Here is a 12,502-nt window from a genome sequence, read left to right on the forward strand (position 1 = left end):
CGTAATGGCAGGACCGCCCCGTGCAACGCATGCTAGGCTGCATTATGGTCATGTAGTAATTTCAGATAATTTCGCTCCGATTACAGCAGTGCTTATCAACCCTTTCACGCCGCCCCCCCCCCCCCCCCAAATAAACGTACTTGATCTGGGGACCCCCCATTCTGTTTGACTCCGTTCCACAAGTACATATTGTGAAAATAGCCGATCTACAAGCTCAAAACGCCTCACGTTGAGAGGCTTTGTAAGCTTGTAGATCGGCTATTTTATACATGATTGCCTCTTTCTTACATTCTTTGACAATGTGGCCCATGTTTTCATAGTATAGTTTGTTGACTACTTTTGTTGCAGAAATGCTCATTTCCTTTACTTAACTTTTTTTATTGTCTCCGCCAGGCCGAAAGGCATGGCGCAAGACTATGTTTCACCCCCTGTCCGTCCGTCTGTGATAGCTAATCTCTCACATCGTTGACTTGATCGCAGCAAAATAACAGCCCGATGAGTCAGTGAGAGCTGGATAAACGAGGTAAAATGTGTCAAAAGGAGTCTGTACGGCTGTCGATAAATGAACACATGACGTCGGTGGGAGAGGACATATTGTGTCTTTTGGACAAACAGCAGCGTCGTGCTGATGTTTGTTGTGTGAAGCAGCTTAATGTCAGAGTGTTTGTGTTGGAGCGCCTCAGTGCGGCTGCAGAGTTCATGTGCAACCTCTTCCAGAGAGAGACAGAGACACTAGAAACTCTGCTGGGGAAAAAAAAAACACTGCTGGGCATTGACTTTCATATGGACATTGATCTACACACTGCAGGTATATCTGCTACACACACAACATCAAACTACACACTGCAGGTATGATGCAGCGTTTGCATTACAGCCAGCATGCCAGCGTAGTTCCCATATGGTTTCAAGGTGGGCTAAACCATATGGACCCCATGTCAGCAATGTCAGCGCCATCCACTTCAGTCCCAACTGCGATGCCCATGCAGGCTATAAGTAGCTTCTACCTGGCCCTTAGGTGGGCCCCAACTACCCATGTTTATGTGGGACCAAGGCGGGTCCTACCTGGGTTTGCCCATGCAGGCTTTAACTGGGTTCTACCTGGGCCCTAGGTGTACCCTAACCAACCACAGTGCAGTGCCCATCGCTCCAATTGTTGTGACGTCAGGGCTCTCAATACTGCACATTGGTGGAGGAGGGGGGGCCGCAGGGCGACCGCACACATCGCTGAACCAATGGTAGCCCACGGATGTTTCCTCTGGGGATTTACAATCTGCCCCTCTATGCCACATATCATCCGCACTACAGGGTCTTCACTGACCGAGCCACGGCCCCACTGACCCTCATGACGCTACGCCACTTATATGAGTTGCCAAGTGGCCGCGGGCGCTACGTGGGCGTGGCCGCGGGCTAGACGCGAGCCCCCGCGTAGCGGGGGCGAGCTTCTAGTTTATACAATGGTCAAGCACATGGTTAAATACTATAAAAAGCAGCATAGCCGTTTGTTTAGTGTCAGGAAAAGACTGCACATACCTCAAAACTCCTATCATGATCCTGGGCTGCTGTGCAGTAAGGTTAAATTCAGTATTTGTTTAGTTGTATTATCCAGAATAAATGTTTGTGTTGCTACTGTACAATGCCCTAGCTGCAATGCTGCATCTTTGCAGCTAACAATACCGTTGAGGTCAGATGAAGACAAAAGGAAATTGAGATTAAAAAGTGAAACCCGCTTCACACTTATTTAGACACCATCTCACAGGGGTAAGACAAACTGTAGTAATGCCAATGATCCGTGCGGTTTCCTTTTGGTATATTTATCCTTTTTCATTTAGTTCACCCCATAATTATACACAAAATTGTGAGGTTGTCTCATTCGATCACTGGAGATCACTCAGCTTAATACTCCCCATATATGCCCTCTATACTTGTCAAATATGGCAATAAATATGACTCTATTCAGGTTATGGGTTATCTATTCTCAGCCTTCTTGTATGAGATTGCATCTATATATAGCAACGCTTTTAATGTCTGCTGCCAGTGTGGTATCATTACTCTTTAACTAACCTATAATTAATGTTTTCTTTTATGCCTTTTCTCATATATTTTTCCATAGTGACATAAACAGTGTTTGCCCAATGTTAGCTTTAGTTCGTTATAACCACGAGAACTCCGCATGTTTGAAGCTTTAGAATGATTTAAATCCATTGATGGTATTTTCAGATTATAATGGAGGTGATTCTAGCCATTATGTCGCTACCATTAGAGAGGGGAGAGAAAATGGATTTCACAGCCTTGTGGGGAAAAAAGAGAGAAAAATGTCAATGTGCACTGACTTCACTAAAAGAAATTTGCATGAGTCATGCTGAAACGTCCTACTTCATTAGCTCTGTTTACCTCCAGGTCTGAGCTAGACAGCCTTGCAACAAGAGGAAACCTTAGCCATACACTGGAATCGTTCTCTGGTTGGTTGAGAATAACAAAAAAGTCATTGTTAGTTGAGGTGTGGGACGCTTACCTATCCATAGCCAACACTAACACTACAATACATAATACACGATGAACAGTAGATGAATGAACAAAAGGAACATGGACTTGTTCCTGGTATAAGAGAACAGTTCAAAAAACAAACCCTGGAAAAAAACAACTCTGATTTAATCTCATGCTGGTGCAAATTGAAACATGTCTGAACATTTGGTCATAGTCACACATTTCCTGCACTGTGATGAAAAAGCCTGCCCTGCTCCAGTGGCCTTGGTGTGTCTCCAAGGCCCCTGCAGTGTGTTTAGTTTGTGCTCAAGTCGTCCATCACACATGATCCTCCATGGTGGGGGGACTCATCTCTCACCCCTGCCGAGACTCAATCTGGAGGCTGGAACTCTCTTTCGTGCCTGCGGTGTCCTGCGGCCTCTCAGCTCTGATCAAACTGTGTTCTACAATACCTTGCGATATGGTGATGGGAAGTGTCACCACTCTGAATATCAACCATGGAATTGCATTGAAACATGTGAACGACTGCTAACTGAGGAAGGTCAAAGACGTGATCAGGCTGGAGTCATTTACTGTGATGACAGTATATGTAATGACAAAGTAATGAAGATAAGAATGGATAAAACGTGAGCCATATTATGTAAACTTTGACTCAAATTATGACAAAGGCAAAAAAAAAGAGAAAACAAACAAACAATTCACATATACAGTCAATGAGTATGGAGACATTATGCTCTAGTGAGGAGAGTACTGTCAGCAGCTACAGGTTCCATTTCTCTCTCTGCACTTTGAGCTCCATACATCCTCATTAAGCAAATTAGCCCACCAAGGTAGACAAAGCAGGCTGTTCAAGGCCACGAGGACGTCTGCCATACTGAATATACCCCATGCTGGTTCAATTGTGCGCTGTGATGTCACACTTTGCACCAAGTCTCTTTGAGTTGAGCTGATAGAGAAATACAGTAGCCACTTTATCATCTATTAGTGAGGAACAACAAGACTGTCTAAATGAATTATTATTGATTCCTGCCAATCATTTTCATCACTGAAATTGTATTGACTCCACTCCCCTGCTGTTACTTCTAGACTGCAAGTAACCAATGTCTGTCCTTTAAATTAGACTCTTCTCAGATTATGGAACAGAGAAAACCGTATCAGGAACAATACACTTTTTTTATGGCACGGCTCTGCAATTGTGTGTGTGTGTGTGTGTGTGTGTGTGTGTGTGTGTGTGTGTGTGTGTGTGTGTGTGTGTGTGTGTGTGTGTGTGTGTGTGTGTGTGTGTGTGTGTGTGTGTGTGTGTGTGTGAGTGAGTGAGTGAGTGAGTGAGTGAGTGAGTGAGTGAGTGAGTGAGTGAGTGAGTGAGTGAGTGAGTGAGTGAGTGAGTGAGTGAGTGAGTGAGTGAGTGAGTGAGTGAGTGAGTGAGTGAGTGAGTGAGTGAGTGAGTGAGTGAGTGAGTGAGTGAGTGAGTGAGTGAGTGAGTGAGTGAGTGAGTGAGTGAGTGAGTGAGTGAGGGTGGGGGGGGGGGGGGGGGGGGTGTCTGTCTGTCTGTCTGTCTGTCTGTCTGTCACATGAGTACCTCCCCAGACTGTTTTCACATATGTTTTATATATATATTTAAAATATTTTGAAACCTTGCCCTAATTTGGTGTCATATGTCATAGATATGTCATAGTAGACTGACATCATAAGATGACTGATGTCACAGGCTGGTCACATGAAGTCTGAGGTCCACATTGGAGCCACACGTCTCTATATGGATCCTGAGATCCACATAATTTCCTAGTCTTCCTTGGGATTTTTAAGTCTGGAGATTGTTTTACAGTCTGAACTTGGTACCCTACTTCTAAAACGCTTTCCACTGTCCTCCCCCCGTCTCCTGCCACCCTCACCCCAGCTGTACAATGCATGTGGCATTTTATTTATTGTGCAAACACAGGGTGTGAGAGCCCATGTTAGGTAAGAACAGAATGTGACGTCAAGTACCTTAAGCCCTGCACAGCTGCTAAAAACAAGGAGCAAAGCCACACAGGCAGGAAAAGCAGCCTGGATCCATTGTGTAACACAAACCACCAGTTTTATAATAATTGAAATTTCATCACAGGTGCAGTTTGAGAGGTTTAAGGAGATGACTACTCAGATGACAGATTTGCATTTGCCCTGTTTTAAAGCAGTGAGAATGGCGTTATGTCACAGGACAACACCACTCTCAGCAACCGGCAGGTTTTTGGTTGTAGATACACAGGCACAGCTGTAGGCTTTTCCCATAGGCTCAAGGAACATTAAAATGTCATTGGTAAAGAGAAGGGTACACAGCCCCTGACAGGTGTGTCCCTCCGCCTTAGAGACACTTGTTCTGGTTAACTCTCTCTCCACCAGCTGCTTCAGTGTGCCTTGACTAGCCTACTGATGATTTAATTTTGACTATTTGACTGGCCTTGGATCAAGACTATCATAGATGTATTGTATATGAGTATGACTTTACTTTCGTATCTACGTATACAAATGTACAAAATCGATTAAAAAAATAGTATGATAGTCTTGATCCAACAAGGCTACTATTTGATTTGAGTTGGGCCGCAAAACCTTGTGGCCTACAACATACACACATAAATAAATGACCATTATGAAAATGACATGTATTACTTTATACTAATACTAATTGTCTGATCATTTGTTTCACAGTTTGGTTACATACAGTGGTGTAAAGTAACTAAGTACATTTACTCAAGTACTGTACTTAAGTACCATTTTGAGTCGATCTACAAGCTCACAATGCCTCATAGATCTGCTTTTTTAAACATTTGAAAACGTGCGAAATGGGACATTCTGCACAATGAGTACTTTCTAGTTTTGGTACTTTAAATACATTTTGATTTGATACCAATACTTTTGTACTTTTACTCAAGTCAATTTTGAATACCAGACTTGTACTTGTAACAGAGTGTCTACATTGCAGTATTGATACTTATTACTTTTACTTAAGTAAAACATTTGAGTATTTTTTCCACCACTGATTACATATCTAGTAGAAAATTACAAGGGTTTTCACGAAGCTAACGCACGTCAATAACAACCAGCTTCATAAAACTAGACCCTCAGAGCACATGAAAGGCGAACCACTACCGTAAATAGAACTCTGCAGGTTGACTGACGCGCCGACCGCGCCAATCACAGCACGAGTCGGGGGTGGATATCGATGACGAAAGCGCCGCTCGGCCAATAGGAATCCTCTGCCGGGTGTTGACCTCTAGGAGCCGCATCACCGCCTCCTCCGTGTCCGTGGCGGAGGAGCACTACCAGTGTTGCCATGTATGGTTATTATAAGCGACTTTGGGCTTGTTTTAATTTTCTGTGAAGTTGCTTGTGAATATTTGTATTTTTTTGGGGGCTTGTTGTTTGTTTCTAAAGTTTAGTGGCTTATTTGGTTGTTTAAACAAACAAATTCCAACATTTTCATGTCAAGGACCCCCCAAAATTGTATGTATTTGTCAGCGGACTGAGATTATTTTGTGCCAGGGACCTGAGTATCAGATTTGTGTTCATCCCCCCCCAGATTCTTTTGAAAATAGCAGATCTACAAGCTCACTGTGAGCTTGTAGATCTGCTATTTTCAAAAGGCCAATGTATATAGGGTTTAAACATTAAACCCTATATACATTGGCTTTTTGAAAATAGCAGATCTACACTTTAAACTTTAAAGTGCTTGGGCTTGTTTTCATAGACCCTGGTTGCTTAATTCTCTCACACAATGTGGCAACGCTGAGCACTATAAATCCGCAGGCAGCCCCAGTTTAAAGGACAGAGTTGTAAGAACTCCCAGGCAGTGGGGAGTCACACGGCACAATCTACCCCACAACACAGGAACAACAAACAACACTCGCCTGGCTGGAACAGAATTATTGACACATACATTATTGTTAATACTATTATAATAGAACTTTTATACCTCCAGAAAAAAAAGAAAAGAAACCGCTGGTCAGCAGAAGCTGTAGAAGAATATTAATAAACCGTTGTGACTGAAGTGGAATCTATTGCATCAAGAAGGACCCCGCTGTACATTTCAATGTAAGTGAATGACTCTTATCAGCTGTGGTTTTGAACTCCGTGCACAATTATTAACCCAATTGTTTGGGTTAATGATCCCACCGAATGGAGCTGCTACGTGAAATGGTCAATTATATATACACGTAATAAAACAAATTCAATTGTGGCTTCTATATGACAATCAAGCATCAGCATTTTAGGCGACAATGAGTACAAAACCCCCTCGTCGTGTTTGTCGGCGTGAATCAACGTGTTTTGACCGCTGTCTGTCTGTCGTGTGCAACGTTGTGAGGATTCGACATTTAGTTAGCATTTAGCAGCCTAGCTAGGAACTAGGCAGCCAGTGTTGCCATGTCCGCTTATTATATGCGACGTCGGGCTTGTTTTTCGGTAAAGTTTCTTGTAAATATTGGTGGTTACGGGTTTTTTTGGGCTTGTTTCTAAAGTGTAGTTGCTTGTTTGGCCTTGCTTGCTTCCTAATGTCGTTTAAACCAGTGGTTCTCAAACATGTTCATGGCAAGGACCCCCAAATTAATATGCATTTGTCTGCATCTGATAATATTTTGTGCCAGGGACCCCCATACAAGATTTGCGTTAAAATGTTCCAAAACTATTCCTCATTTTGTCACATTTTCTTCCAAGATTATATTATATTCCAAGAAAATAGCAGATCTGCAAGCTCACAACGCGTTGCATCGTGACGCGTTTCGAGCTTGTAGATCTGCTATTTTCAAATAGCCAACGTAATATGTTTAAAGGGCTTGTTTTCATAGACCTGATTACTTGTCTCTCTCCCGGCCACAATCTGGCAACACCACTGGTCGGGCTAACGTTAGCAGTAGCTCGTGTCACCTGCTGTCGCACGACCGTGTTTGTGTCGCTCCTTGGGACCTTGGTGGTGTCGCTTGCTGAAAAGGGCAGGTCTACTCTACAAGCTTTCGCGACGCGTTCCATGTACGCTTGTGTAGATCTGCTCTCTTTTTTTTTTTGACGAGCAACACCGCCGTACGACGGTATTATAAACTAAGCATAACATTCCGCTCACACACACACCCTCGATTTAAAGGGCTCGTTTGTATTCGGTGGCACGAAGCGTGTCGATCGACACGGGGAAAGAAAATGACGCATTTTCAACTGAAATGTCTAAAAAGTTGAAAATACGTAATTTTGTTTTGTCGAGCGACGAATTTTAAGTTATAACCCCCCTCCCCCCTGGCTTTGCAATATCATGATTACAATTTAGGCATTTAGTGCTCCAGAGTGATTTACAAAGCAAGGACAACACAAGGTAATGCATCAAATGCATAGAAATGAGTAATCTAGGATCATAGGTTCTTGGTTTACCCATCATCAGTCTAACAATAGAGTATCCAAAAGTGTTTATGTCCGACCATGTCAAAACGAAGCAATGGGCGAGGAGGAAGATTTGTTATCTATTTTATGCTTGTCATCATGAATGACACGATATGAGGGGTTATAATGTCCCGTGTTCTGTCAGAGAAATGCCTTTATGACCACGGTCAGCAATCCAATGATGATTATGTAACAAACTGCATAAGCTTGGCCCGTGATCTTTTACCTACACCAGTGGTTCTCAAACCTTTTGATTTTAAAGGACCCACATAACTCTGAGTGTACAAATGGACCCTTACGGGTTCCATTTGTACACTCAGAGTTACAGACCTGTAAGGGTCCATTTGGAACCCCCTCAAGGAACCCAGATGGTCCCTGGACCCCACTTTGAGAACCACTGACCTACACAAGCTACAGGAAGGAAACGCTCAGGCTTGTTTTCTGTAACATTGACATGCCTACATGCGAGGAAATGCAAGGAGGCTTCAGCCACCCCTAAACAATGTCAAAACGAAGCGATCAAAAATCCTTTCTGACGCGGAAGGAACTACACAACACAACGCCCCTCGATAGAGGACGACTATAGTTGCATTTATCAGTCACACACCGACCGCAAGGGAAGGGAACACATTGCTGCTGACACCCTGTGAGTCAGTGGACTGTGTTTATTTATAGCTGTTGATATTGTACAGCTGATATGCAGTAGGGCCGTGTGGAGGGCCAAGCGAGAACATAGAGTGCTTCATTGCCAGGGTGTGAAGCTAATCAAGACTGTAACATGAACTGTAATGATGCCTAATTCGATATTGGGCTTCTCTGAAATGTTTTTTTTTGTTATTTTTGTTATGGAACTGCAGACCGTTTCAGAGTAATAATATAGTTCTCATCTTTCCGTTTCAGGATCAAGAACCTGACCCTGTCAAAGGAAGGATATCAGTTTCAGCAACAAGCACTTAATCTGAGTCTCTTCAATACACTGATCACTGCTGCCTTGGACGTTTTTGCAACACTCGGAAAAATCCACCTTCTGTCGGAAAAAGAATCGGTCTCACCACTGAAGCAGCTATGCAGCTTGAAATCCAAGTAGCACTTAACTTTATTATTTCCTATTTGTACAACAAACTCCCTCGGCGACGTGTGAATATCTTTGGCGAAGAGCTTGAGAGGCAGCTGAAGAAAAAATATGAAGGCCACTGGTACCCGGATAAGCCATACAAAGGTTCAGGATTTAGGTGCATCCATGTAGGGGAGAAGGTCGACCCTGTGGTGGAGCAGGCAGCCAAAGAGAGTGGCCTGGACATCGAAGATGTCCGGAATAATCTCCCTCAGGACCTTAGTGTGTGGATCGACCCGTTTGAGGTCTCCTACCAGATTGGGGAGAAGGGACCAGTAAAGGTGCTCTATGTGGATGATAACAATGAGAATGGGTCAGAGTTGGACAAGGAGATCAAGAACAGCTTTAACCCAGAGGCCCAGGTCTTCATGCCAATCAGTGACCCTGTTGGGGCTTCCTCGGAGTCCAGCTCTCCATCCCCTCCATTTGGGCAGTCTGCTGCCGTCAGCCCTTCCTTCATGCCACGCTCCACACAGCCCTTAACCTTCACCACTGCCACCTTCGCTGCCACCAAATTTGGCTCCACTAAAATGAAGAGCAGCGGCGGCCGCAACAACAACGGCAACAGTGGTAGCAGCGGCAAGGTAGCTCGCACCTCACCCACCAGTAACCTGGGCCTGAATGTGAACACCCTACTGAAGCAGAAAGCCATCTCCACCTCCATGCACTCACTGTACGGATTGGGCCTTGGTCAGCAGCAGCAGAAGGCCTCTGCTCTTTCCCCCAATGCCAAGGAGTTTGTGTTCCCCAGCCTGCAGGGTCAGGCCAGCCCTGGAGCTGTGTTCCCTGGGGAAGGCTCCCTGGGGCTCGGCCCACTGCAGTACAACAATGCCTTTGACATGTTTGCGGCCTATGGCAGCCTCAACGACAAGTCCCTTATGGATGGCCTCAACTTCAGTCTGAGCAACATGCAGTATTCTAACCAGCAATTCCAGCCAGTCATGGCTAACTAAACTCATCATGAAGATGTTATTTATGAATGATGGTGGCTAAAAGAGAAGGAAAAGCAAAACGCACATTTAGAAAACTGGACTTTGAAGGAAGTAATGTCTAGTCAGTCAAGCGCATGTGCCCAAGGGTGTTTTTTACTGTTCCCCCTTGAGTTTGTTTCTTAAAAAAAGAAAGAAAAAAGAGAGCTTGTTGTACAAACACATCCAAGCTTGGTTACTTAAATTCAACATGCATCATTGTTTTTCTTTTTCCTTTTTGCCAACCAAGCACAAAATAATTTTTTACTACGTTGAAAAAAGAAAAATGCTCCAAAAAGTGAAAAAAAACAAAACACAAGCTTCAAGTTTTGGCCTCTTACAGTATTTTACAGGTGGTAAGACATGGCTGATTTTTATTGAATTGGCACTACTAAGTGGGGTTACTTGGTCCTTTTCTAATTGTATAATTTAATTTAGTACAGAGTTTGTAAGATATCAGAGTATATATTGTTTCTATGACATGGTGTTGCATTTATATCTTTTTACTACTTCAGTGATCTGTGATGGCTGCAGCAGCTTTCCTTATTTTTTTCCTTTTTTTAAAGATAATTGTTAAAGAAATCCATCTTTAAAATACATACAATATTCTGAAGACTGTACAGAGTATTCCTTAGTGGTGGAATTCAAGTGTAGGAATATTTGCTTTTTTCTGAACGAAGAATTGTATTTTCTGTTAAGAGGTTAAAAGATTTTTGCTATATTATGGACAAAATGTAATCGTATGAATATTAATTTTGTACCTACATTGTGCAATACTTGATAAAAATACGGTATAACAAAGTATTTTGAGTCAGTGTCTTACATGTCAAGAGGGACTGAAATAGTTTATATTGTTAAGTTTGTATTAAATGCTTAAAAATTATATGCTTGTCTTTATTTTTTTTAATTTCATATTTGCACCCTGGTCTTTTTAATAAAATAAACTACAGTTGAACATAATCTGTGGAAAGTGTGCTTAATTCTTGTTAACTGAATACAGGACCCCAGCGCTTTTTTGTGACACAATTTCAGAATCATTATCTCAAAAGAGCAGCCTTGGCTGTTGAGTAATCTTCAGCCCAAACAGATAATACTGAATATGAAGTAGTGCCACGTGGTTAGAATTTGGCACTGTATACGTCATGTGCCCAAGGGCAATTTGAAACTAGACCATGCAGTTCTCAAAGACGGTGACTCTGCAATTTGTCACTGGTAAAAAAAAAAAAAAAGTGGTTATCAACTGTAAACTTGAGAGCTCTTCAGGTTTTGAAGGAAGAAAGTTAATCACTTGCTGGCCCATTCAGGAGCAGTTGTCCCAGTCTTAGAGTAGTCCTTTGACATCATAGGTAACGTATGGCTGTGAAAGCAGGTGGTGGGCTATTTGTGATGTGTGAAATCATTGTACCAGTGTGAACCATAACCATAAGATTATGTTTTTCTCCCACCTACTCCCTCTTTATTTTAGGGTAGCTTTGTTATTACATTATGGACTTATGTTTTGTCGCTGTGAGGGAAGGCTGTTAGCAGTCCAGTACTTGTACTGATTGGCATATTTATAGTTCTATGATTGCCATCATGTGAAGAATAACTAGCAGCTCTTGTAAAGCAAGAACAAGCCCAACATTCAGTAAGGTTTTAGTGTTTCAACAGCTTAGCTCACCAAAGAGATAATCACATTTGCAATTCTATATGTGGCAAAGGTCTGAGGTAAATAGCTTGAGTGTTTATGCTTCAAAATACCGTCTGCTTGTGAAGAGCTTATTACAAGAGGAAATGTTAGCCATATTTCCTGAGTAAGCTGAGCTACATAAGCAATGTAAGCATGCTTTGTTTTTGCAAGTAAAGCCATGTTCATTTATTGACTACAGAGACTATAGTATTTGAGTGTTTATTTCCTTTATCCTATGCCTTGTTCAGGCTCAAACGCTCATTTGCCCCTCAATTAAGCTATTCGGTTCTTACTCCCAGCCTCTGTTATGTTGAGACCATTCATGTGAATGTTTAATGTTTACATATCTGAAAAGAAAAACAACTAGCCATCTGGTGGTTCATACATTTAATCCATTTACAGCCAATAAACGCTATGCATGTGATCAGACTTTACAATGGGTCCATACCTGAATACTTGTCTAAATTGATTGGTGGATAAGAAGTAGGCCTTAGATTAACGCTACAATTTAAATTAAGATAGTTGCAATCTAATTTCATGGAATGGAAGATGCAAATACATTTTCTCAACTATTAAGTATTACCAGACAAAGATATTTTTGAATATATTTCGAATTCTTGTAATATTCAGTGATTGCATGCCTTGATAACGCTAATGAGTTTAAGTGTCCTCTGAGGGAAACTCCACCCTATATTGTTGGATTGTAAACCTTTTAATTGTCTGACTTTACAGATATAATAGAGATTATATTGCATAAGGTTTCTCATTTTTACTTGAGAGCATAATGTCAGTGCAGTTAGTGGATGTTAAATGTCAAAAGAATGCAGGAATCACCATTGCTCTCACTGACAAACTGTATTGTAGAGC

At 42.2% G+C, this 12,502-nt stretch overlaps 1 protein-coding gene across 1 annotated transcript; it reads left to right on the forward strand.

Annotated features, from left to right (window-relative positions):
• The first annotated feature begins 6,301 nt into the window (after window positions 1-6,301).
• tob1b (transducer of ERBB2, 1b) lies at window positions 6,302-10,926 on the forward strand. Its single transcript, XM_084079016.1, has 2 exons — window positions 6,302-6,552; window positions 8,785-10,926. Exon 2 carries the CDS (start codon window positions 8,950-8,952, stop codon window positions 9,949-9,951), a length of 1,002 nt encoding a protein of 333 aa, XP_083935142.1. The 5' UTR covers window positions 6,302-6,552; window positions 8,785-8,949; the 3' UTR covers window positions 9,952-10,926.
• Window positions 10,927-12,502: the final 1,576 nt, after the last annotated feature.

Source organism: Gymnoscopelus microlampas, assembly GCF_963454915.1.
Source record: "Gymnoscopelus microlampas genome assembly, chromosome: 14".
Taxonomy (NCBI): Eukaryota; Metazoa; Chordata; class Actinopteri; order Myctophiformes; family Myctophidae; genus Gymnoscopelus; species Gymnoscopelus microlampas.